General features: G+C 47.1%; 1 protein-coding gene and 1 non-coding gene across 3 annotated transcripts; one reads left to right on the top strand and one right to left on the bottom strand.

Annotated features, from left to right (window-relative positions):
- The first annotated feature begins 6,657 nt into the window (after positions 1–6,657).
- TRNAA-GGC (transfer RNA alanine (anticodon GGC)) lies at positions 6,658–6,730 on the top strand. Its single transcript has one exon. It is a non-coding gene; the product is annotated as a tRNA-Ala (tRNA).
- Positions 6,731–8,764: 2,034 nt separating this feature from the next.
- LOC107033796 (apolipoprotein L6-like) lies at positions 8,765–23,319 on the bottom strand. Of its 2 annotated transcripts, none has more exons than XM_072973429.1 (5): positions 23,247–23,319; positions 20,119–20,425; positions 17,116–17,209; positions 13,397–14,213; positions 8,765–12,376 (listed from the first exon to the last, which is right to left on the bottom strand). In XM_072973429.1, exons 3-5 carry the CDS (start codon positions 17,154–17,156, stop codon positions 12,233–12,235), a joined length of 1,002 nt encoding a protein of 333 aa, XP_072829530.1. In that variant the 5' UTR covers positions 17,157–17,209; positions 20,119–20,425; positions 23,247–23,319; the 3' UTR covers positions 8,765–12,232. The 2 variants fall into 2 exon arrangements, with proteins under 2 accessions (XP_072829530.1, XP_072829531.1); XM_072973430.1 differs by lacking the exon at positions 8,765–12,376 and adding an exon at positions 13,225–13,287.
- Positions 23,320–27,009: the final 3,690 nt, after the last annotated feature.

The raw sequence follows: 27,009 nt of genomic DNA, 5'->3' as shown, positions 1-27,009 counted from the left end.
GGCACCCCCCTTAAAAAGGAAAGAATGAAATGCAGTATTAAAAGATGAGTATTTTTCATATTGCTACACGGTTGTCGTAAGGATTTTTTGAGGACTCTGTGCTTTTTCAGCAAGAGGGGATGTGCCTCGTGTTTATAGAAACACTCCCTTATCGTGACCCGTTGGGGTCTTGCTGTTTTTGTCACCCGTGTGAGTCCTTCACAGAGTGGCACCGGCTCTCCTGGGTGCAGCCTCCGCTCTGACCAATGGCCCGGCCAGTGGTCGGCTCCGTGGCCCCCTCTGCTCTCTGGCTTCTTGCAGGAACTCCCTGCAGGGGCTGGGGGGCTACCTGTCTTTCTACTTACACTTGCTGAAGGAAGTCACCTGCTGCCAATGTGGGCCTTTGAGAAAGTCCCAGGATCCATCCTGATTAAATCCAGGGTCTGCTGTCTGCCTACCCAGCGACACGTATGGCTTCCCAGGACTTCTGGTTTTCATGTTTCTTTTAAGAACAATTCGTTACTGCTTCACATTTCATGCTAACATTATTTCCTTGGTAATTCAAATTGTTTTGAGGCCATTGTGAATAACATCTGATAATGCTGTGTTCTCTAACTTGTTTTATTACTCGACAGAAATATTATTCATTTTTAATACATCCCTTGTGCTTTGCTGAACTTTTACTGATTGTCATAGTGGTGGGATAAATATTTCATGTGTACCGAAGGCTGGTTTTCTTTCCTACTTTTTCAATACTTATTTTTCTGGTTTCATACCTTATTGGGTTAGCTTGAACTCTTAAATTATTTAATTTTATGAAATTGACTCTAGTGATGGCAGCTGGTTCACAAAAACCACTCCTCTTCATAATGAGGCAGTCTGTTTCCTTCCTGGATTTAAGTATTTTTCTTAGGAGTAGGTGCTGAATTTTCAGACTCTAAATGAGATGGTCATAATTTTCCTTTTTTATTTATCCCATGAATATGGTATATTATGTACATAAATTTCCATACATTGAATTCTCCTTATATGTCACAAAACCCCCAACTTTGTCACTGCAGATTTTTGCATATGTCGTAGATTTATATTTTCTAGTACTGTGTTCAGGGTGTTCATCTTAGAGACGTAAATGATAATGAACTATAGTTGTCTTTCCTTGTAATCAAGGTGTGTTTTTTAATTAGTGTCATATTTGCTTCATGGAATATGCTCACTAGCATATTGCGTTTTCTATTTCTGGGACAATTTATGAGGCCTGAGAATGGCTTAGTTTCTGAAAGCTTAAAACAACTTACAGTGGGGAGGGTATAGCTCAGTGGTAGAGCCTGTGCTTAGCAAGCATGAGGTCCTGGGTTCAATCCCCAGTACTGCCATTAAATAAATAAATAAATAAACATAATTACCTCCCCACCCCCTCCTGCTGCCAAAAAAAAAAAAAAAAAAAGACAGAAGAACTTATAGATCTCCTTACGTTTGCCCCACCTTCATGGGATGCTTTTGATTTTTTTTTTTAAAGTCTTTAATGTGCTTAATAAATGTGACCCAGCTTCTCTTCCCCACCCCTGGAACCTGGCTCTCCCATGCCGCCTCCACGCCTATTCTTTTTTGAAGACTTGAGAAGTAATTTCTAAACAAACAAACAAAAAAACCCTTAATATTTCAAGCAGCACTCGGCTCTCATTTTCTATAAACAGGTATTTCTCACGAAAAGGTGCTTCACGGAAGAAGAAATACAACGGTCAATAAATACATGAAAAGACGCTTCACGTCGTTAATAGCTAAAAAAATGCAAATGCAGATCTCATAAGACACCATTTCATTGATCACATTGGCGAGAGCAAACAGAACGAAAGCATCCTCTGCTGCTGAGAAAGCGAGACGGGCGCGTGCAGCCTCAGACACTGGGTGGGAGCATAAAAGGATCTCATCTGGGGGAGGCTGATGTGGAGTCTCTCCCAGCATAAAAAATACACATGCCCAAGACTCAGCATCCTCCCTCCAGAAATTCACTCTACGCAAACACAATGGCACGTCCCCAGGGAAACAGACACAAGTTCCTTGAAGTGGTGGATAGAAACAGAAGCAATCTGAAATGCCCACGAAGGGAGGCCGGTTACCTTAAAATATACCAGTATGAAATAAAGGCTGACGGACCTGAAAAAGAACAAGGCTTTTCTATAGGAACTGACCTGGAAAGACATCCAGGATGTATTAAGTAAAAGAAAAAAAGTTGAAGGATATGATCTTGATTCTCTTTAGAGTATTAAATATGTGGTACAGGACGAGGGGGAAATTCTGGAAGGAGGTGCAACAAGCGACGAGCAGGCTTAGCTTGGCGGGCGGGGTGTTGAGGTTGGGGGCAGGGGACCCACACGAGCCCCTTTTTCTGTCTGTCTTATTACACTTTGTTACAAGAATCACGTGCTGCTTTCATAGCAAAAACAATAGGTGAAAGCAATAAAGAGACATCTTTATCACGTTTCTTTTATCATTATAAAGTCTCCAACTTGTCTAGAAGGGTGTTCAGTGAAGAGAACCCTGGAGCACCTAGGAAGACAAAGGTTGGATAATTTGTTATTAAATATTAATAGTGTCATCTTCTCTAAAACTTACATGTGGCAAGTTCTTCTCACCTGTTAGTGTGGCCTTTTGCGGCGCTGTATTTCAGGATCGCTCCTTAGGCAGAAAATGATTCCAATCTGATTTTTCACTCAGCTTGATACTCTTTACTTATTCATGCTATTCATATTATTATTATTTATTGTCATACTTGTTCCACTCGGATTCGAGTCACCTTACTTTAGGAATTCTGCCTTTTATTTCTTTGCTCGCTGTTTACATTCTTCACAGACAGGCCTGGTGACTAGGTTTCAGCTGATGTCGCAGGCGGTTCAGTGTGGTGGCCCAGAACAGCTTCTCGAGGGGAGAAAAGCCTCTGCTTTCTTATCAGCACATACCTGGTAAATGACAAATGCTGGGGACAGATTAGAATAAGGGCTCATAGTTCAGAATGCTACGTTTCTGACGTCTAGAAGGATGTTTGAGTGGGGAAAGGTATAGCTTAGTGGTAGAGTTTCTGCTTAGCATGCACGAGGTCCTGGGTTCAATCCCCAGTACCTCCATCAAAAGAAATTATATATATACACACACACACACAAATAAACCTAATTACCTCTCCCCCCCAAAAATTAAAAATAGAACCGTGGTTGACCAGCTCCCCTGTCCTGGCCTAGAACATATCTTGGGGCGAGAACTCTACTTGCCTTCATCGGGGAAGGGGTGCGGGGGAGTGAACAGGTCTAAGGCAGGGAACGCAGAATGAAGTCAAACGCTGGGGGCGGGAGACCCCTTGGACTGAGGCAGGAGTGAGGATCCCCAGACATGGGCCTGGTTCCTTCCTGGAAATACTTTTAAGACTTTTGTGATTTATACACAGGATTCGAGTGAAATCGACCCCCGACTGTGTTTCATCACTTTCTGAGCTAGTTTCTCAAGTCCTCCTCCTTTGTCTTCCATCACATTTCTGCAGTTAAAACGTACCTTCTGCTGGGAAAGTTCAGAGTAAATCTCGCTGCCTGGGAAGCAGCTTGCTTTGCCTCACTTCTCCTAAAGAGGGCGTCCTACTCCTCTGGTTTAGCTGCCCTGACACTGAGGAGCCACTCTGTTCCAGGCCAGCCCGGGAATGCGTGGGACCCTCGTCCCTCTCTGCTCCTTCCTCCATCCCCGAGGAATGGCCCAGCTCCTCTGCCTCCCGCCCGCCCGCATCTCTCCTCCCTCCTCTGCCAGAGCCCCCGCGAAGAAAAGGCTCTCTTGGACCAAAACCACATCATTCAATCCATTTTGCCAGAGACTCTGCTCTGGAGATTCAGGCCTGAACCAGATGTGCTTCCTGATTTTCCCATCGCCCTTGTCTTTTGTGCACATACCTTGGTCAAGGGCCGCTGAGTCAGGCGGCGTGGCTGGACCCAGGCCACATTCAGGCACTGCTGGGGGTCCTGACTGCACAACCAGATGATGACCTCCTAACTGACCACAAAAGCCGGCTAGTTGAGAGTCCCTGCGTGTTCTGCGTGGGGAACACAAACGTTGAATCCTGGTCTGACTTATATTCTGATTTTGGTTCACAAAATTCGGTGCCTGTAGCTAAGGGACCCGGCTGAGATGTCTGTAATCGTAGGAGGAGCGTAAGCAGGGTCTCATGGGAAAAGGGCACGGGTGGGGACGTCGGACCCTCACCTTCACTTCAGGAACTGGGATCACTCACAGTCAGGGCCCCGTCCCTCCCCAGTCTCCAGAGTCGCCCTCTGCTGGCCGAGACCGTGCACTGCGGTCAAGAGAATTTCCCAAGGAAAGGGGAGGGTTCCCGGGTGGACTCCAGCCAGTGCTGTAGTCTCGGTGTCTCTGAGGGCTGCTTGGCGCTTCTCCCTCTAAGGGGACAAGGGGTCCTGGGCCAGAAGAGACGCAGCTTCATTTCTTAAGGAAGAAAACAGACCCCACAGTCATTCCGAGAGGCAGTGGCTTCATATGGAGCTGAGACCTAGTGACTCAGACCTGGGAGTTTGTAAACGTGAAGTCCACGGAAGACGGTGGCTGCGAAGAGGGAAGAGAGCTGAGGAGGAAGCCCTAGGAGGGCCTCCCTCACACAGGGACCTGAGGATGAAAGGAACCCTTTAAAGGCCCTCTGAGGAAGTTGCCCAAGAGGCAGGAGAAGCAGAGGGGAAACCAAAGTCTTTTTCCTCTGATGGCAAGTCTCTTTCCTATCTCCATTACAATCTGACGATGCTCAGAAACTCAGGCAAGAACTTCCGGTGAAGAAGAGTGATCACATCATTAGAGTCTCTTCTCTTGGCAATTATCCAGAGCAACAAAGGAAATGGTTCACCCACCATTTATCAGAAAATAGGAAAAATAGTAAAATTGATGAAAAGGATGCCAAAAGCAAAGGGAAGGAACAGAGCTTTGGGAGAATAGGAGGGAGAGGACGCCAATAATTACAGATTTTAAAAAACAGTGACTTTTCAAGGGGAGGGCATTCCCCAAGTGCCAAATTAAGCCTCTTTTTTAAAATAGTAAGAATAAATTTTTCACTCACCCTGGATTGGTTCCAAGAAGCAGTGACTATAAAGCTAAACGAGGAAACACAGTGAGACAGGGCATGTTTGTAGGAAGCAGTTTGTCTTCGAGATAGAAAAGGAGAAAAGGATCTGCATTGTGAATAGTATGAAAACTGACCCACTCCGTTGCCTGCAGAGAAATAAAGGCAGAAAACTCACGCAGAAGGCCCTGGACCAGAAAGAACACTTCTGTGAGCCTAGAACACAGCCCAGGCTTCTCCCCTATTTGAGTCTCCCACAAAAAGCTGGCCCATGAGAAAAAGCAACAGACACAAGGTCTCCACACAGAAAAATATTAACCCAAGAACAACACAAAACAACAAACCCAACCAGAAAATGGCCAAATGACTTGAACAGACTTTTCTCCAAAGACATACAAATGGCCAATAAGCAGATGAAAAGATGCTCAGCATCACTAATCACTTAGGATAATGCAAATCAAAACCACAGTGAGACCCCACCTCACACCTGTAAGGATGACTATTATAAAAAACAAAAACCAAGAAAACCACAGAAAATAACAAGTGTTGACAGGACTGTGGAGAAACTGGAACCCTTGAGCATCGCTGGTGGGAATATAAAATGGTGCAGCCACTGCCAAGGGTACAGAAGTTACAAAAAAAAATTTAAATTATAATTACCAGGTGATCCAGGAGTTCCACTGCTGGGTATATAACCAAAAGAATTGAAAGTAGGGTCTAGAACAGACACTTGGACATCCGTGTTCGTATCAGCATTATTCACGATACCTGAAAGGTAGAAACAACTCAAACGTCCATTAACGGAGGAATGGCTAAATAAAAAGTGGTGTATCTGTACAGTGGAATGTTATTCAGCCTTAAGAAGAGATGAGATTCTGACAAGGCAACTACAAGGATGACCCTTGAAGACATTACACTAACTGCTAAAAAGTGGTTAAAGAAGAAAATTTAGGTGATACGAATGAACTTTATTGAACACTTCATGAAGTAGACAGTGACCATTGGGATAACTGCAAAATGGGGTGGAAGGCCAGAAGCTTCTATATGATAAAGAACAAGGAAGAGAAAAACAGAAAACATCTGATTGGTTGGGGCCCCACCATCAACCTTATTTAGGGTAAGAAGAGCCAGAGTTGGCTTGGTGTCATCCGAACTGGATAGACCATGTTTCTGGTCAAGTGGACCATTTACAGGACAAGGAAAGTTATCGAAGTTTCGGCTTGCCAACATGGCACCTGAGGCAGGAGCAGTTCCACCTTGAGCTTAGAAATTTATTTTGATATAACTAAGTGAAATAAAGCAGTCACAAAAGTCAAATATTGTATGATTCCATTGATCTGAGGAACCTAGAAGAGTCAAATTCATAGAGATAGAAAGTGGAAGTGTGGTTATTGGGGCTGAGAGGCGGGGGGATGGGGAGTTAGTGTTTAATGAGGACAGAGTTTCAGTTGGAGAAGATGAAAAAGTTCTGAAGATGGATGGTGGTGAGGGTTGCCTAACAATGTGAGTGTGCTTAATGCCACTGATGGCTAACAAGTCAACTTAATGTTATATAGATTTTACCACAATAAAAAAAATAGGGGGGAGGGTATAGCTCAGTGGTAGAGCATATGCTTGGCATGTATGAGGTCCTGGGTTCAATCCCCAGTACCTCCATTTAAAAAAAAATTTTTTTTAATATATATTACAAGTCAAAAAAGGAAGCTAGTAATAACAACAACAAATACAAATGGCAGATAAAGAACACTCACCAGAAAAGTGAAGCCAAAAAGCTGATAAAAATTGTGAACAGGTATCTTGCAATTAATTTTTTTAAAGTTAGTGAAGCAATTTCCCCTACAACACAGGATGGTAAAATGGAGATCTGAGAAGGGAAGGTACAGAAAAACAAACTAGAAAATTAACTGGAAACTGGTGGAAGCTGAGGAAAGAGAGAAAAGTAAAATCCATCACAAAAGTAAATGCTTCTTGGAATTCATACACGGGAAAAGAGATACAACTTAAAAAAAAAAAAAACAAGTAAGCAACACCAAAGACAGAGATGAGGAAAATGAGCAAAATGAAGTAAAAATGAAATGCTAAAAAGGATCAGCAAAAAATGTATGAAATAAAGGCAAAACTCCAATGCTATGCTAATTGGAATCTCCAAAGAAGAAAACTGAGAAATGTGAACAGAACAAATATTTTTAAATAAGGTGCAAAAAAATCTTTCTAGAAATAAAAGAGCACATCATGTCCCAGGAGGAAATGGTTACAGAATGGTACCACCAGGCCACACCTAGCAAATTTACCAGACCTGGGCCGCCAGGCTCACTGGCTTCAGACTCTTCATAACAACCCTCAGCAGGACAACAGAGCTACAGAAACCAAGGATGGAAGTCTTCAGAGAGTCTCCGATGGATGTGCGTTTTGTAATCTTCATGTCCCAGGATGAATTCTGGCATGCTATTAGTTCTCAGGAAAAGCTCTTTTGATCCAGGAGAGCTGAGACTGACTTTTTAGAATTCACCTAGAAACTGACGAAGGTTGTACCTTTTCAGCTCTGTGTTCAAAACCTGTTTACCTTCTATGTGTTCATTAAAAGAAACTCAGATACTTCAGACAAGCAGTTTGATTTTAGACTAATTCCTTTAAACTTTAATTTGCAAGGAGATCAAATTTCAGTGTTTCTCCCTGGGCAATTTGTAATGGAAGCAGGTGCATACGCAATATGGAGTTTCTTACTGTTGGTCATTTACTCTTGGAATATTTTTGTGCTAAATCTTGATCTCTTTGCAAAATCTCTGAAGAGCTATATTGAACATGGCTTGGTAGCTTTGGGGACGGGGGACGGGAGCAGAGAGTGTACTTTCATCTCTGGTTCGAGCAAGACTTTGGGGTTAATTCATGTTTTGATCTGACAAATTTCAAATCTTCTCAGCAGCAAACTTTCTGCTGCCCAGCGGTAGACCCAGGGTGATGCAGACAGCAGGAGTGATTGCTACCCAGGGAGCAGCCCACTGAAGACAGCAGGTTTGTTCTGCCAGACGGTTGATTGCCACCTGCTGACCATGAGCTTACGGTTAAGTCCAATGCTTAATTAAAAGAAGGTTAGGAAGTAATGGAAGAATCACTAATTCCCTGTTTCCTATGGAGGGATTCCACCCAAGTACATGCCAAGCCTCTCGGCATCCTCTTGCTTACCAACTCCATGGAAGAATGAGTGAGCGACATGGTAGGCAGGTTGGCCAGAAGGAGCCCTGACTGGGGACCTGCTGACCCTCTGAGAGCACCCAGGATGCTGTGCTTCTAGCACAGGGTGGTGGGAGGTTACTGAGTACTGCACGTGGCGGAGGTGGGGGGGAGAGGCGGGTATGACCATCTAATTTAGGAAGGGAGTAATAGCAAGCCAACTTGACCAGCCAACCCAAAGCCACTTCCTCCAACAACTTTAATCAAGCTGATGTCATCTCCACCTGCCTGACCCCTCATCTACTCCTTTCCTGGTTCTGAACTCGGGTGGGAGAAAAGAGTCGCTAATATTAGGCCCCCACAAACCCAGCTCATCATTCAAATTATCTTCATCTTTCTTATTTTATTGTCTACATCAATGCTGTCCAATAGAGCCACAGTGCAAGCCACATATGTAATTAGAAATTCTCTCTCATCACATTAAAAAAAAAGTGAAATGGATTTTGAATTATTTATTATTTTATTATTTTAAATAAGATAATATATTTTATTTCATGCAATATCTAAAATGTTATCATTTCAACATGTGATCAATTAAAATTATTAATCCGATAGTTTATGTATTTGTTCACACTAAGTCTTTGAAATCAGTGTGCATTTTACACGTACAGCATATCTCAATTTGGACTTGCCACGTTTCAAGTGCTCAATAGCCACATGGCTAGTGGCTCCCATACTGAACAGGACTAGTCTGCATGGTCTTGAACTTGCCCATCAGAGAGAGGAAGTCTAGTTTTCCACTGCAATTTTGTCTAAGTCAATTATAAGTATGCATTAAGAATATCTTTTGAAACGAACACAACATTGTAAATCAGCTATACTTCAATTAAAAAAAAAAATCTCTCCCTTCATCCCGGTTCCCCCCAACACACACCTTTTCATCTTCTTGAGAGACGAAGAAAGGATTCAGATTGCTTTGGAATATACTTCCCCCCAGACTGCTATTTCTTTGAAGGTAACATTACACATTGCCTAGAACACAATGGCCTTTCTGTCTTCTTTCGGTTGAAAGTTAGATTTTAGACCTGAGATTGTGTGATTTCTAGCTGATAATAGCTTGCATGTTTCATCACAAATTCAAGAGCCAACTGAAGCGTATGGTTGGTAAGGGTGGACCTGGACGGGCTGAAATGACACACAGAGGCCCTTGGAGGCCACCCCCAGCTTGTCAGGCGCTGAGGGATCTGGAGCTGGATCGGAGAGGTTCCCAAACCTCATCGGGCCCCCTTCCCCCTCCCCAGCGATGCTGGGGTTCAGCGGAGTGACTGAGATCCCCGATTTTCCTGCGGCGTGGGCGGACGGGTCAAGAGCTGGACTGCTGAACCCTGTCTGCTGCAGTCACAGATCTGAGCATGGGCGGGACAAATTCTCTGGCCACTCTGGAAGGCCCAACACGTTGGAAAAGCTTTGCACTGTGTCAGTTGTGGCACTGAGGGGCATCTGCTGGCAGAAGGCTCCCCTCTCACCCGGGCATGTGAATGTGTGTGTCTTCCTCCGCTTAAGAAACACAGATCACACCTCAGAACTGATAGGTTTCCCAGGATGCCCGACCGACCGTGGTGGAGGGGCCTGGAACGCCTCAGGGGCACCCCTGCAGAACCCCACTCAACCCAGAAGGGCAAGGGGGACAGTGGTGGGGGCGGGGTTGCCCTGAGTACCACGGGGAGTTGATGCCTTCTCTTGGAGGAGGACAAAGACTTAACTAGTGGGGAGAGAAAACAAGGAAAAGCCATTTGTTCACCAGCAGAACATGACCCGGAGAGGGAAGCAGCTGGGGGCTGAAGGCATTTCAGGGAGGGAGAGAGAAGGGCTGCTTGGGCGGTGAGTCAGGAAGTAAGGGCCGGAGACACAGGGGAAGAGGAAAGTCTCTTCCGAGCTTCTGCCCCTCCTAGAAGAGTCTAAGAATGAGAGAAGCAGAAGCCGAGGGAACCTAAGGTTCTCCCGCCCCCTCTGATGCAGGCTCAGAGCAATAGTAAAGATTCGAGTTTCCCTCAAGGGTATTTTCTCCAGGACTGCGGTGAGCCAGGCGCTGCAAATCTGCGCCCAGATGCGGTCCTGGATTTTATTCAGGCTACACTTACTTCGTGGCTTGGAGAAACCAAAACTCAGAAAGGAGACCAAGCAAATCAGTGTCAGAGGTGAGTCTCCAATCTCCTCTGATTCATTCTTTTCTTTTTTTTTCTTCCAAACTTCTCACAGAACAAGCAGACTCCCCTCCCAAGTTTAGCGACTGCGTATTTCATGCAGGTATTATTACTGATCGTGTTTATTCGGAACTTCGAGGATGCGCACACCCACTAAGAGAAAATATTAAAAGGGGCGAAAGCTGTTTACTTACGGTTTCGCTCATAACAAGGGAATGAGAGCAACCAAAACAGGAAGCACATGGCTGCGATGTGGGATCGCAAGGATTTAAAACCCTTAGATCCGAAGGCAGTTCCGGTAGCCCATCCTAGCACCCAGCGCAGGCAAAGGCACAGGACCCAGTCCTGACCAATCAGAGTGGGCCCCTGGACTCTTGCCCCGCCCCTTTCCGCTTGGGCGCCCCCAGCTGGGAGTGGGCGCACCTGGGGATGCTGAGGCCAAAGTGCCTGAACCTGGTGGAAACGTGTCTGAGAAACGCAAAGACAGACGCCTGATGACATCATTTTTATCCTCAGGATCTAGACACACCTGACGCCCACTGTTTCCCTAAGCTTTTTTTTTTGCATGTGTATGTGTATATATATATACACACACACACACACACATACATACATATGTATTTTTTTAAATTGACGTATAGTCAGTTTACAATGTTATATCAATTTCTGGTGTACAGCATAATGCTTCAGTCATACATATACATATATATTCATTTTTATATAACCCCCCACAAGCTCTTTAAGTATGGAAGCAAATAAATTCCTCTTTTGCATAAGCCAGTTTGAATAGGTTTGGGCCACTTAAAGAAGTGATGACTAATATATGTCTAATTAAAAGCATGTATGTCGGCTCAAGAGAATATTCTGCAACGTAAAAAATATCTGTAAAAAATGAAGTGGAACATGGAATGGTAGAAAACATTGCTAAGTAAACACAGCAAAATGAAAGTTATAGATCTGTAGTCAAATGAAGGGATTGAGAATGAAAGAGAAAGAAAACCCAGTGGGTTACAGAAAAGAAATTTATGTTTTACAGTGCCTCCTTGAGGGAGGGTCCCCAGCGAGCAGTGATGCCCAAAGCAAGACAAGCACAGGAAGAAAATCTCTACATCAAAATACCAGCAGTTGTCACCCTGGACTGGGGCATTATTTTTCCACCTATTTTTCACTTTCCTGAATTTTAAGAAGTTGTATTTAATGTCCACGCCCTCCTTTTAAAATAGCAGCTGAAACATAAAAACAAACAAACAAACAAAAAATGTGTAAGAGGGGTAAACTGGGCGTTCAGGAGCGGTCCTACAGCCTCCAGGGTCCTGAGAGGCTCCAAGAACTTGTGTTGTGGGGTGGACAGAGGGGCCCCTTCCTGTGACATCCTTTTATGTGCAAACCCAAGATCTTCTCCAGTGGTTACTGCCCAGGTCGGGGAGGAGGAGCACCCAGAGGAAACACAAGGTGAGTTGATATAAGAGAGAACACAATGTGCCCTTCACCCCAGCAACCCTCCCGTCTTAGGTCAGTGCTTAATGCAGAGCTCAGCGTCGAACCACGTGTGTTTAGCCGACTGACTACATGCAAGTGAATGAGTGGGGGGGCGGAAGTCAAGGGAATGAGTTACACGTGTGAAGGAAGGAGGGCGGGGAGAGACTGACCTCCACTGGCGACTGTGTGACACTCACTAACTGGTAGTGCCCTCAGACCCCTCATGGACCTCCCAGCTGGTAAGCCTCCAGACATCTCCTCTGCCAACGTTGCCCACCCCCACCCTGATCCCCTTTTATTCCACTCAGAGGCCCTTGGGCTCAACTGCCTTCATGTCCTCTCCTGTCACCGGGCATCCTGCTTCCTCAAGCCTGGCTTGGGGCAGAGGCACAGTTCCCATGGTTCCCTCTGAAGATGAGCTCATAGGCGTTTTTTCTTGCAAGAGTTTCTGGAAATAAACACAAACACCAATCAGAGGAAAGCTCCAGAAGTCTTCCGGGTGCCCAGCGTGGAGACCCAGGCCCAGACTCGGAAGTCAGGCTCCCCAGCTGTCATCCTGACTCTCCCTGCCGGCACCTGGCAAGGTACAGACACTCCCTGTCATAACAGAACACTGCAGGCTGGGGGCTTAAACAACAGAAATGTACTTTCTCTTCGTTCTGGATGCTGCAAGCCCCAGATCGAGGCGCCAGCCAATTCAGTTCCTGGTGAGGACTTTTCCTGGCTTGTAGGCGGCCGCCTTCTTGCTTTGTCCTAACATGGCCTTTCTGCTGTGCAGCCAGAGGAGGAGAGAGCCCTCTGTGTTTCCTCCTCTTCTTTTTTTTTTTTTTTTAGTTAATAGACTTCACTTTTTAGAGGAGTTTCAGGTTCAGAGAACTGAGCAGAAAATACAGAGAGCTGGCACATAGCCCTCCTCACCCACACATATATACTCCCCTACCCTCAACATCCCTCATCAGTGTGGCATATTTGGTACAATCGATGAACCAACATGGACACAATTCCTCCTCCTCTTATAAGGGCACTAGTCCCATAGGATTATGGCCCTGCTGCTACCACCTCATTCAACCTCAGTCACCTCCCAAAGGCCCCATCTCCAAAAAGTCACCTTGGGGCCTAGAGCTGCCACGTATAAATATTAGGGGAACACATTTCATTCCATGACATCCCCTGTGGCTCAGTGGCCTCTTCTGTACGACTGAGAAGACCCTCTTCCGGGCACACGGACCTCAAGGAACATGGAGGGAGAAACAGAAGGCATGACCAGATCTGTCCAGGACTGGCACTGTTATCTTCATGATGTAATTGATACCGTTTGGACTTTCAGGGCCACTGTATGCCCCATGTCCGCGGGAACATCTGTGAAAATTCCATGCTCAGCACCCTTCCCGTCAACCCTGGCGCCCATAAGCCCCAGGCAAGGCTTCCCCTTCCCTCCAGCACCAGCCCTGGGGAGCCACAGCCTCACCTTCTGCTGCAGGTTCTCGTAGCACTGGGTGAGTTCTGTCAGCCTCCTTTCCAGCTCCCAAGCCTGGGCCCTGAGCTCTTCTGCAAGCTCTGTTTTTGCTCCCTCCTTCAGCCTCTGCCAGTCGTTCAGGAGGGAGGCCAAGTCCATGCCAAGGGAGAAGCCAGCCTTCACACTACCCAGCAAGCGAGCGTTTGTTTTCATCACCAGCATGGTACCTTCAAAGGCCCTTTGCACCTGCCTGCTCTTTTGGGCTGAGACCTGGCCAGTGATCAGGAGATGCTTGGCGGCAGCGGCCAGGCGCGGGTGGGCTCTGGCTGTCTGAAAGGCACGGATGTCCTTCTGGATATCCTTAATGGCGCCTGCACAAATCTGGACCACTTTTCTGGCATCTGTGACGTAGTCTGTCCCAGCTTTCCTGACATCTTGGCCACAGGTGGGCATCAGGCCACTGACCTTCCCTTGGGCTTCTTGGTTGCGGAAGCTCTCCAAAGCATCATTCAAGATGTTGGTGACCTCCCCTGCTGTCCCCAAAGCTTTCCCAGCTGCAGAGAGCAGCAGGCTTCCTCCTGCTGTTGCTGGAGCGAGGGCCAAGCCTAGGATGCTCACGGCTTCTGAGACCACGGTGATGGAGTTGGCCACAATTCTGATCTTGGCAGATGTTCTGTGGGTGGTGTCAGCGTTGTCTGCCAGGGCACGGAGCTTGCCGATGTCCACCTCTAGCTCCTCTTTCAAGATGGGAAACCCTTCCAGAAACATTCTGTCTTCAGCTGACAGATCTTGTTCCCCATCTTCACATGGAGGAATGTCAGCCCTACTCCTGTGGATGTGTGAAATAAAGATGGTGCTTCAGTCTCCCAGATGCGAAAGCCAGATGCCTAGTCAGACCCACGTGGTTTCTCGATGTTGCTGCCGCCACAGAATTTAGAGTCTCCCAGCATCTCCCTGACGCCTCCGTTACCTCTGGCCTTACTATGAAAAGCTCCAGAGCATTGCTGGGAGCTGCTGGCTTCATGAAGAAAAGAAACACATAAGAGAGGCTTCTGGAGGGACAAATGGGAGAAACACCTTGGCCAGAGATGGAGGAGGTGGGTTTGTGTGGAGGGACTTTTTCTTTTTTTCCCTTCTTTTAAAAAAAATTTTTATTGATGTATAGTTGATTTGTAATGTTGTGTTGGTTTCTGGTGGACAGCATAGTGATTCAGTTATATATATATTCTTTTTCATTATAGGTTATTATAAGCTATTGAATACAGCTCCCTGAGCTGTACAGTAGGGCCTTGTTGTTTATCTATTCTGTATATAGTAGTTTGTATCTGCTAATCCCAAACTCCTAATTTATTCCTTCCCCCTGCCCTTTCCCCCTTGGTAACCATAAGTTTGTTTTCTATGTCTGTGAGTCTCTTTGTATTTTGTCAATAAGTTCATTTGTGTCATTTTTTTAGATTCCACATATAAGTGATGTCATATGGTATTTGTCTTTCTCTCTCTGACTTACTTCGCTTAGTATGATAATCTCTAGGTCCATCCATGTTGCTGCAAATGGCATTAGTTCATTCTTTTTTATGACTGAGTTGTATTCCACTATGTGTAGATATGTACATACATACATACACACACACATACATATATATACACATACATATACTTTTTCACCACATCTTTTTTATCCATTAATCTGTTGATGCCATTTAGGTCACTCCCATGTCTTGGCTACTGTAAATAGTGCTGCCATGAACACCAGGGTGCATGTCTCTTTTCAAATTGGAGTTTTCTCCAGATATATGACCAGTAGTAGGATTGCTGGATTCTAGAGTAAGTCTATTTTTAGTTTTTTAAGGAACCTCCAAACTGTTTTCTATGGTGACTGCACCGAATTTCATTCCTGATGGACTTTTCCAACCTTGTTCAAAGTGGCTATGGAACTGTCACCAAGGAGGGCCAGTGAGAAAGTGCTAAGATCCTAGTCAAGATAAGGAAGCTGGGACTCATCGCTGGGAGGAGAGATCTGGGAAAATCAGGAGGAAAGAGAAGCCCAGGTGGTGGTGGGGGGTTGGAGTTGTACCTGCACAGTTGGAGGAGGCGCCCCACTGTGTAATGCATCCTCCACTTCAAAGACGTTGAACTCAGCTGCTGGGCTGTGCCTTTGCACAGCATGCTGAGGGCTGAGATAATGAGCACGAGAGTTCTGAACGTTCTCTTTGACACTTGGCCAGCCGTACCCGATCTCTGGAGCAGATGGACCTGGTTCTTCATGGAAGAAGTCAGGGACAAGGGGACCCTGGGCCCTCGTGCCCCGCTTCTCAAAGAGGGCAATAGTGAGGGACCTTTGCCAGCCCAGCCGAGCGTGGCCTCCCTGGGAGACCAGTATCAGGGGGAGAACAGAGCCTGCTTCTTCAGGCACTTTTCTCAGGCCAAGGGCCCTTGGTGCGTGTCCTTCAGGGCGAGTGAGGAGGCCTGGTGATAACACAGAGTCCCTGGCCTGAAGGAGGCAATCAGAGCTGGAGGGGCCCTGGGGAAGACCTGAGCTTCCTCCTTTACTTCTCAGTGGAGGAAACAGAAGCCCAGAGAGGGCAAGGCCCTCACCCAGGGGAAGGTGTGCGGTAGACGTGGAGCTTTGAAGAGGGACTCAGAGCTCCAGACCCTCAGTATTTTCTGCTCTTTCTCTCATCTGACCTCTGATATGAGGTCAAAATACACATGCCTTTTAATAACTCTTTCTACACACACAGCACATAAACACACATGCACGGGCATACACATATGCAAAGTCTTCAATGGAAAACGTTAGAAACCAAATATACTACCAAAGAAACACGTTAGCGTTAATGAATTAATGAATCGCCACAGTTCAGGACCGCCCCCCCCCCCATCTCTGTGCTTCCTCAGATTCCTAGGGACCAAGAGAAACCTCAGAGGGATGTGTAGCTGCAAAGACTGACAACACCGCTGTACATTAACTAGGTTTTGTCATTAACATGGCGTCGGTTAATGAAAGCTTGGCTTCCTGTGTTTTTCAATTAACCCAAATGCATCCTGCGTTAGGCAGCGATGCCTCCCTACGCAATGAAAACCACAGTCGGGTTTTGGGAGGCCCGATACATGTAGTTTGCCTAATTCACCCAGGAAATATGTACCGATTGCCTGCACTGAGCCTAAGGCTGGTGATGCTGCATCCGCTGATGAACGGAGAAGTTGGCTTAAATTCATGCATGCGGTCACAGCAAAGGGCTTTTTTGATGATATGTGAACTTCACAGAGCGGAGGCCCTGAGCGGGAAATTTCTGCCCTTGGAGTCCTGTCGCCCAAGGTCATGTACTTGACTAGAACTTGACTTACGCTCCAAAATACTTAGTGTAGCCCATGGAATATTTTTTTTCCCCTAGGAGAACATATCCTCATCTATTTATTTATTTATTTGGTGGGGGGAGATAATTAGGTTTTTATTTGTTTATTTACCTTTAATGGAGGTACTGGGGATTGAACCCAAGAACATGTGCGTGCTGGGCACACGCTCTGTCACTGAGCCATGCTGTCCCTCATATCCTCTTACGTGTGATGGTGACCAGTGGGAAGACAGGGCGCACTTTCCAGCTAATACCCCTGGAACGTTTGTCGCATGTCGTGAGGATCCTAGAGTATTTCTGCGGAAGTGGCCCTTTCCCCAGGGAAAAAGCTCTCTAGGTTACCTTCGCGAACCAACACCAACTTTGCGTTCTTACCCTGCCTGGCTGTCCGGCAGACTCTGCAGCACCAAATCCATGATCGTTTTGTCCGTGGGAGAATCAGCGGTGTCACCAGGAGCCAAAGGATTTTCTGGTTGGAAACATGGGAAGCAAGTTTACCGCAGGTGCCGCGGAACCGCGTGAAATTCCAGTGGGGGAGGGGTTCCAGACGATGAGGAATCAAGATAATCATGAAACAGATAATGTACTAAATACCTGCAAACTGTTGTTTTTACATTTTATATTGAAGTGTAGATTAAATAAGTCCAGAGAACGAAGTCCTGAGCTCAATAAAATTTGACATTACACACCTGAGCAATCACCACCCAGATCAAAAAAGAGAACAAAGATTTCCTTAACCCCCTCCCAGTCAATATGTACCCCACCACAGAGGTTACGGCTCTTCTGATTTCTATAGCCCTTGATTAGTTTGTCTTGAACTTCATGTAAATGGAGTCATTTGCCTTCTTTCACTCAATACAATATCTGTGAAATTCACTCATGTTCTTGTGGTTTTAAAAACACTCAGTAGTTTTAAAAATGATTGCTATGTAGTGTTTTATTATATAAAGACACCACGACCTGTTAATCCATTCTTCTATTGGATTGGTATATTTGGGTTGCTTCCGATCATGGACCATCATGGACAAATTGATTACAATGATTGGAAGATCATCTTCACAGGACAAGGCAACAATTTATAAGGCCCCTCTGTACAAATTACATTCCTAAGGACATCTTAATGTTATAAGAACTGCAAAAAGTACAGGTAAGGTCTGAAACCCACTCAGAATCTATCCGCCAAGTGGAGAGACCTGGGACTAGGGTGGGGAGAGGTGCTACGTCTATCTGGAAAAAGGGACACTTGAGTTGGTTGACTGTACAAAATTGCCATCCATTTGTAGAGCTACAGCCACCTGAGGGGTGGGTGGGCTTTTCTAAGAAGCCCTAAGGCACCATATGGGCTGTCATTGGCCCTGAACTGACTTATGTTTTAAAATGATTACTTGGGCTGGAGAACAGACTGTAGGTTTGCAAGAGAGGAAGCGGGGAAGCCAATTAGGAAGGTTTTGAGGTCCTCTGAGCAAGAGGTGACAGCTGCTTGGACCAGGTTGGTAGAAGTGATGAGAATGATTGGATTTGCAGGAATCTGCAGGATTTATCAGTGGGCGTGGGGGGAGAGAGAGAGCACAGTCAAGGATGACGTCGGGCTGAGTGGGGTTTGGGACCCTAGGCACGGTGACAGCAAAGATTCCGTTTACTGGGGTGGGAAGGGTTGAAGGTTTTCTGGGTGGGGAACAGAGTTCAGTTTGGGGTGGGTTACATTTGAGATACTCGACAGATTTCCAAGCGATGCTGAGTAGGCAGTAGGTATAGGAATCTTGTTCAAGAAACACAGTGACTCAGAAAAAAATGAAACTAAAAGGATGAACAACATCACAGCAGGCAAGGGAGGTGGCTGCGACTCTGAAAGGGTAGCACAGGGGATCCTTATGGTGGAACTGTTTTGTATCTTAATTGTAGTGGCAACTGCACAAATCTACACATGTCAAAAAATCGCATAGAACTAAGTGCACACACAAATGAGTGCAAGTAAAGCACTTTTTTTTGCTTCCTTGTGCCAGATATTCATCTACCTCCTTTAAACCTTTTTTTAAGACATTTTTTGATTGAGTTATAGTCATTTTACAACCTCCTTTAAACCTCTTAAATCTCAGTGACCCTGTGAAATAGATGTTGATATTATCCCCATTCTACAGATGGGGAAACTGAGGCTCAGGGAAGAAAATGTCATGCACTTGGTAAGCGGGGGAACTCAATGTGATTCCAGCCAGGTCTAGAGCAGTAGATCGCCATCAGAGGCCAGTTTTCTCCCCAGGGGATATTGGTGAAGCCTGAAGACATTTGGAGGTGGGAGAGGGCGCTGCTACTGGCGTCGAATGGGTAGAGACGGGTGATGCTCTTAGATGCCCTGCAGTGCACAACGTGGCCCCCACAGCAAAGAATGGTCCAGTCCAAATGTCAGTGGAGCTGAGGCTCAGAAACCCTGGGAGAGCCCCACTCTCTACCAGCGCCCTCTGAAAACTCCCCCATTTTTTATGTTAGTCCTGTTGGTTGAAGGGCTAAAGGGACAGAAAGCAGCCCTTCGGTCGCATCAGGTCCCGTCCCCCCACCCCCCCGCCGCTGACCGTCTCCCGGTGGATGTGAGAGGACTGCAGTATACGCGGTGGGATTGACGGGGAGCATGAGAGACGTTGTTTTCAGGAGAGCTTGTACTCAGGACTCTTTCTTTGCCTGTTGGGGGCGCCTTCAGCTCCACCATGTGCTCCAAAGCCACTTCCCCTGCAGACCAACGGCCTCAAATACACCACTGAGGTGAGGAAAACCGGTTTCTCTGAAACTGGCTTTGACATAATGCCCTTAATCTTTATCGCCAGCTCCGCCTGACTCCCACCCCCAGACCACCGCAAATAAGCCGACGACCCAGGAAACACTGCAGGTTGCAGTTTTGAGACAACTCATCCAGCATCTTTTTCTACAGGGACGGCACCCCTAAACCACTCCTGTAGAGAACAGCTGGGGAAACCCCTTGCCTGATGACATCTCCTGTCTTCTGGGGGCCAGGCCCTCCCTGTCTAGGGCCCTGGAGTCCCCAGCCAAGGGAGGGGAAGCTGCAACTTGGTTGGTCAAATTGTACTCTTAATCAGATTTTTATTTAAACTTCAAACGACCCCTGAGGAGGAGATTCCTATCCTGATTTATCAAGAAGCTGAGCTTCAGACCCAAGCTGACGTTAGTAATTGGGGATTTGAACCCCTGGCGGTGGGTCCTGAAACAACGGCTCTTTTTCCCAAACCAAGTACCAGTGGCCAACCCCGTGGGCACATTGTCCTTCAGAAGCAGAGGCCCCTAAGCAGCCCACCCTCCCGGGTCTCCTGTCCCACCTCCTCAGTGGAGCTCTCACTGCGGCCTCAGGTCCAGAGGGCCCTCTGTGCTCACCTCTCCGGGGGCTTTTGGTCCAGCGGGGGCTCGTGAGCGTCTGGGCTGCAGGAGGCCCAACACGAAGTGCAGAGTCTCCAGCTGGTTCTGCTCACCCAGGAAAGGCCCTGGTTGCAAAGCTGGGTCCAGGTTAAATGAGGCAGGCAGAGAAGTGCCAAGGGCCAAGGCAGTGCTTCCAGGAAGCCCGCAGGGCTTATTGGGAAATGGCTGTACTTTCACTTTCCTTTTTTGGTCTCTTGCTTACAGATGTGCAGTGAAGCGGACGGCTGACTCCGAGCCAGGCCTGGGTCACCTCTTCCTGTCCCAGCTGTGCAAAGGGCATATGAACGAGAAATACTGCAAACCGTATCAGTAAACAAAGAATGCTGAAACCATCAAGGCATCAGCGGCTGCCGCCACCCCCCAGTGAAGACAAGCCTGCAGCCCGGCCTCTGCAGCCACTCACAGAGGTGCACTCTGAGGGGACTCGGAATAAGAAAGGACAGGATACTGGCCCTAGATGGCTAGATGCTTGTCAAAGGAATGAATTCAATGAGCCCAAATGTTTGCTCCCTCCCATACATAAAAGAGCACTAAATTCTTTAACTTGAGATGCCTGGTTTTCTTTAGATGACAAGAAATCTTTTATTGTTCCAACCACCTGGTCTTTGTTGTAAAGCTCCTATATATCCTAGCTCCTCCCCTACCTCTTCGGAGCAGCCCCTCAGAGAGATCTGGGAGGCTGTCATCCCGGCTCAAGTCTTCCCGCCAAATAAAACAACTCTCAAGTTTTAGGCTGCGCATTTATTTCAGTCAACGGGCAGAACCAGTGTGGTTACATCATGCAAGGACTCTGAAGTTGAGTGGTATCACCGTGACTGCCCTTGGCCTCCACCCCCTATCTGTGAAATGAGTATTAAACTAGCCCTTGTGGTGAAGAAACTATCATGAAGAGCCCAGGAGTGAGGGAGGCAACGCCTGGCGTGGAATGGGCATCCAACAAATTCATCACCGGTCCTGCCACGAGCACTGGCATCCCGCCCTGCAAGGTGGGTGACGTTAAAGTCAAATAGCTCTTTTCTGTAACTGCAAAATGCGAAAGTCTCTGAAAACAGAAACGTTTTTTCATAATTCACTCGCTGGTAGAACCTGACCCGAAGTGGTGCAAGTGTATAGTTTTGATGTATTCCCCTTCATTTGCATATTCATAGCTTCTCTGCAGAAACATGAATAGTGTTTGACCAAGGACGGTGTTTAGGGTAGGTCTCAGCCTATCGACAGCCAGTGTTGTGGTTGGACCAGCCCCTGTGGTTCTCATTGGGATTAATAATCATCAGCAATAACCATCAGAAAACTTAAAAATAAATAAAGGTTTGGGGGGAGGGATACATTGGGAATTAGGTTTAACAGATACACACAATTATATATAAAAAACAAGGACCTACTGTACAGTACAGGGAACTATATTCAATATCCTATAATAACCTATAATGGAAAAGAGTCTGAAAAATTATTTTTATATATATAATATATATAACTTAATCACTTTACTGTACACCTGAAACATTGTAAATTGACTATACTTTAATAAAATTTTTTTAATTAAAAGATGAATCTGCTGCCAAATATTTGAGTCTATAATTGCAGCTTTAACATTTTTTATGCCAAAAAAGTGTATCTTTCTTCAATAAATGTACCTTTTTCAAAGTAAAAAAAGAAAAAGGTTTATTAGTTACAGAACTTGGAAATTATATAAAAGAAAATAACAATTCTAAATTAGTTAATTAATTAAATAAAGGTTTATTACTTACAGGACCTGGAAGTGATGTGGCACATCTGGGCCACACATGGGGGCGGGGCGAGGGGAGGGAAAGAGACAGAGGAAACCAGCAAGAGGGCCTGGGGTTCTGCTTTTATGGGGGTTGAGGGTAGGGGCCTAGGGTTTCGAGGGCTCACACTTTACTGGTGAATTTAAAACCTGACAGCGAGAATTTAAAGTGCAGGAAGAGAGAAAACAAGTGACCCAAATGGTCCGTGATTGAAGTCAACCAAGATCTCTAAAACCAAGGAGACTCAGTTGGGGAGGGGCCTGGCTCTTTGGCCCTGTGGCTGAGGGGGTGCTCGTTGGAGATCACCATCTTTGAACTGCATGCCTTGGCAATCAAAGCTCCAGTCCGACAACTGCATTACAGACAACAACAAGCCCCCACCCCAACTTTAGGGTTTATACCACAAGAGGGCTTCTGGCGGTGCTGAGTGGTATATAATGTCTGCACCTTTCTAAAAAGCCACAAAACTGGAAAATCTGAAAACCAATCTGGCCCCAGTGAGTTGAGACACAGAATTGTGGTCCTGACTCTCCCATTTTACAGATGAGGAAACTGAGCTCTTGAAAGGGTGAGTGGCTGGCTCATGGTCACACAGCTGCGAAATGGCAGCCCCAGTCCTAGCCTCCCATGGCTGTGGGCATGAGCCTCTGATGGAGTCCCGGGCTGAGATGTGTGCCTCCGTGTGTGTGCAAGCTGGGATTAGGGGCTGTGTGGTTTACATGCCCAGAGGGCCCAGGCCCTCTCCCCAGACCTCCCTGAGGCCACGCTGGGGGCTGTTGCTTGGTGGGAGGCGCGTGCCCACCCAGCCAGGCTTGGTCTGCAGGGTGGGAGCTGGTTGCTGTTCTCTGGGCCCAGTGGGCAGTTCGGAGGCTGGGGGGCCCTGAGCTGGGACTCGCAGGGGACTTTACAGCTCTGGTGCCCTAGCCTCCCGCACCCTGGGATGCTCTGAACAGAGGCTTTCCTAGGGGTTGAGGTGGCTAGCTGGGGCAGCTGAGCCCTCTGGGGCCCCTGCTGTTTTTTTCTGACAATACACCAGATGTTGTGGCCTCTCCTCAGTGCTGGTAGCTCAGGAAGTGGCCAGCCGTTGGGCTGGGGGGTGCTTACTGCAGCAGCTCTTACAAATAGCCCCAAGAGATGCTGCACGAGCAAGTCATCTGTCACCTGCGGGAAACCAGCATGAGTGGTCAGACAGAAAAGCCGAAGCCCTGCAACCCAGGTGAGCTCGAAGGTGGAGATGCTTCATTTCCTAAAACACATCCAACCTTCCTCCCCCAGGGCCCCCACCTGCTGAAAAGAAAAAAACAAACAAACAAAAAATACCTTGCTTTAAGGCACCTCAATCTCTCGGCAGGTAAAACACAGTCTTTCAGGTAAAGTTACCAAACCAAATTCGTTTGCCCCGTGTCGAGATTTGCAGCAAAGAGTTTATTCACAAGGCAGTCAAGTGAGGAGGAGATGGAACGAATCTCAGCTCTGCCTCCCTGAAGGCGAGGGGCTTGAGATATTTATGGGCTACAGAAGCAGGGTGGTCTTAGGCGTGGGGAAAGGTGAGGGCATCAGGGATCTGCGCAGGCGCACCGAGTCACGTGCTTCTTGACGGGCTGCGCGTTCAAAGGCGGAGGCTCCGAGGGTGCAGTTTTCGGCCATCTGATGTCAAACGGTCATTCACTGGACGCCTGCGCAGGCCCAGCGTTCGGGTCGGTGGTCGCAACCAACCTTAGCGGCTTGAACTGGACAGGAGCCACCTCCGCGTTCCTGGAAAACGGCTTAAGCCCATCCTCCCCCTGTTCCTATAGTGACCATACGTCAGAGTTATCTAAAGGGGTAGGTAGGTAAAGAGCCAAGAAATAATTAAGGCGAGCCTGGTCAGTGAAGGCAGGCTCCAAGCGGAGGAGTTTTTAACAAGTTGTTCCCTTACCTGCTGTTCCGTAACTCCAGCTAAAGAATCTCTGTTAGTCACCAGTTTCTGTTAACCCTATGGGACACGGTTTCAGGATGGGTTTATATACATATATTCTTTTTCAGATTCTTTTTGTTATATGTTATTACAAGGTATTGAATACAGTCCCCTGTGCTGTACAATAGGTCCTTGTTTATCTGTTTTATATATAGTCATGTGTATGTGTTAATGTCAAATTCCCAATTTATCAGGATGTGTTTTTCAACTTTATGGGGCATGGTTTCAAGGTCAGTCATTTGCAAGAGAGTGTCAGGCAAATTCAGGCCCACATTTTCTATCAGGATGTTAAAAACCAAAAATTCAGCTGAGTAAGTGTAAAGGGCCAAGCTGGCTTTATTCAGACAGTTCATGAATTGGGCAGCCTCCCATCCAGCAAGTAGAAAGGGGCTCGTTGAGCTGCAGGAAAGGAAAGGCTCGTAAACGTGGAAAGGGGAAGGAAAAGGAAATAATTAGCAAAGAGAGCCTTGTTTCAGGCAAGGTCACCTCCTCAGGGGAACGGAATCACCCCACCAGTGCTGGCCACCAGGCTGACTGATTCCAGGCTGCATTCTTGGGCGGTTGGAGCCCCAGTTAGGTTAAGTTCTAAGTCTTGCTTTGCTGTTGTGGGTTTAGCACAAGTGACTCCATTTAACCAGAGCTTCTTCTCTCCCTGAGGCTGGCCTCCTTTGCCCCACCCTCCTGCTGGCTGCCCGCTGCCCTCTGCCTCCTCCTGGTGAAACGTCCCCTGGTGTCTCTCTGCTGGCTCGGAGGTGCTACCTTGGCTGCATGGGTCCACCTTTCCAGCACCAGCACCAGTACCTAGCCTGCCCTGGGAACATGCCCATGTCTCTGTGAAGCCCCCTGACCCTCAGCCCTCAGTCTATCTCCTGACTCAGGCCCTGGGGCACTGCAGAGAGCAGAGGGAGGGCTGGACTCAGGCAGGGGAGGGAGGCGTGTCTCAGCCCCTCTCTCCACCTAAACAACCACACGTCTTCTCCTCTCTGAGGACGCCTCTCCTGCCCCTGCCCACAACCATGCTGCTCTGGCTGCCTCCTGCCCCAACAGGGAGTTTTTATCCCATCTTCACCACAGAGTTGGCCATGATGGGGAGAAGCTGCAGCTGACTTCTTTCTCTGCCTGTTTCTCTCCCAATCCTGGAAGACTGCTTCCTCTCCCACCTCCACCCTCCCGTACCCTGAGGACGTCCTCTGTTCTTATCCCTGGGGAGAGTGAGCACCAAGGTGTAGTCACTGGTGAATGGGGTCAGGGTTGGGGGAGCAATTTACCAATAAAGGGAACTATACAGTGGGAGGGATTTCAAAAGTATCCTGGTTACACATGTCAAAGGCTTAGAGCATTTCTACTGTTAACAAACAAGCAAGGCAACAAACAAACAAACAACATTTTCACTTCTGTAATCTAAATACGAAGGGTAGTGCCAATCCTTCTAATCAGCCTGACTGCAGGAAGTTAGAAGTTCCCGGTTACCCTGCCCTGGCCCAGGCCTGGCCACAATCATTGTTGCGGAAGAATTAGGTAGTCGATGATCACACACCTTGGGCTGCCCGGAGGTGTGATTTTATTAAGTCCTTCGAACTGCAAGTGATAGAAATGGATTCTTGGGCTCATTTAAACTTGAGGATTGTTTGGAAGGCCTCTGGGGCCACTCCAGCCTGGAAGGCACAGCTGAACAAGCAGGGCTGGGAAAGGACAGGAAGCAGGCAGCCTGGCCGTTGTCAGGAGCTCAGGGCCGACTCCCGAGGCTGCTCCCTCAGGTGACTCGGCCATCTGTCCCTCTCGTCTACTTCTGATTCCTGCCAAGGAATCTGATTGGCCCAGCTGAGGACACATGACCACCCCTGTGTTTTGGAGTGTGTCGTAGTCCGTTTGGGCTGCTAGAACTAAATGCCACAGACTGAGTGGCTTATAAACAACATTTGCTCACAGTTCTGGAGGCTTGAAGTCTGAGGTCAGGTGGCCAGCGTGGTCAGCTTCTGGTGAGGGCTGACTTCTCACTGTGTCCTTGCCTGGTGGAAGGGGCCAGGGAGCCCTGTGGGATCTCCTCTATAAGGTCACTAATCCCATTTCTGAGGGCTCCATCCTCGTGACCTAATAACCTAAGGCCCCACTTGCTAATGACCTCACATCAGAAGCAAGATTCCAACATGCAAATTTGGGGCAGGATACGATCATTCAAATCATAACAGGGTGGTGGGTATAAAGGGGTTTGTTGGTTAGCACGCCCATGAGAACCACACAGGGTGGAGGAGAGGCAGTTACTCAAACAAAAGGGTGCTGATCCCAGAAAAGGCAGAGAGAGGATTTGGGGCAAGGAAAAGCAACAGGTGTCCACTGCATCTCATCCTTGGCCCACATCAGTGTGTGACTCCATCTGTATGAAATGTTTAGAAGAGGCAAATGTGCAGACACAGAAAGTGGATCGGTGGCTGCTGGGGGCTGGGGGAAGGAGGAATGGGGAGTGGCTGCTCATGGGTGTGGGGTTTCTTTTAGTGGGTGATGACAATGTTCTGGAATTAGTGTGATGATCGCTCACCTCTGTGACTATACTAAACACCACTGACTTGTTCATTTTAATTGTATGGTATGTGAATTTATCTCAACGGAGCTGTGTTGTTTTTTTAAAGGCCAGTGGACATTTTCAGCTCCCAATTTTATAATTACTAGGTGAACTGGGTGAGCTGGTGGAAGGTTTATTTTTTTTTCATGGCGGTGGGGGATCCTAAGCTAACCATTCTAGAACCTCAAGTCATGGAATGGGAAAACAAAATTGGAGGGCATGTGGTATAATTTTAAGAAGTGGCATTCCTACCCCACCCATTGGTTTCTGGGCTCATGTGTTCTGGTTATTGGAAGAAATGACATCCGGACCAGCTTGTGCAAAATAGCATCCTTCCCCAGCCTGAGGCAGTCTCTAGGGTCTCAGTTCCTGGGGAAGAGCAGGGGGAGGGCTTGGCCCCCAACACTGCACACCCATGAGAATAGCAATTATTTTTAAAATAGACAAAATAAGTGTTGGCAAGGATTTGGAGAAATCAGAACACTTGTGCATTGCTGGTGGGAATGTAAAATGGTCCAGCTGCTGTGGAGAACAATATGGAGGCTCCACAAAAAACTGAAAAGAGA

This window comes from Vicugna pacos, chromosome 12 (assembly GCF_048564905.1).
Source record: "Vicugna pacos chromosome 12, VicPac4, whole genome shotgun sequence".
Lineage (NCBI taxonomy): Eukaryota > Metazoa > Chordata > Mammalia > Artiodactyla > Camelidae > Vicugna > Vicugna pacos.
Note: the sequence above shows the minus strand (reverse complement) of the source record. Positions and strands in the feature narration are given on the sequence as shown.

Bases quoted from the DNA above. Each gene is read 5' to 3' on its own strand.
- LOC107033796 (XM_072973429.1), bottom strand. From the start codon at position 17,156: ATGGATTTGGTGCTGCAGAGTCTGCCGGACAGCCAGGCAGG. The intron at 14,214-17,115 runs GTAAGAACGCAA...ACACATCCACAG, and splicing joins CTGCCGGACAGCCAGGCAGG to GAGTAGGGCTGACATTCCTC. The intron at 12,377-13,396 runs GTGAGGCTGTGG...GTTTATTTCCAG, and splicing joins ACGAGAACCTGCAGCAGAAG to AAACTCTTGCAAGAAAAAAC.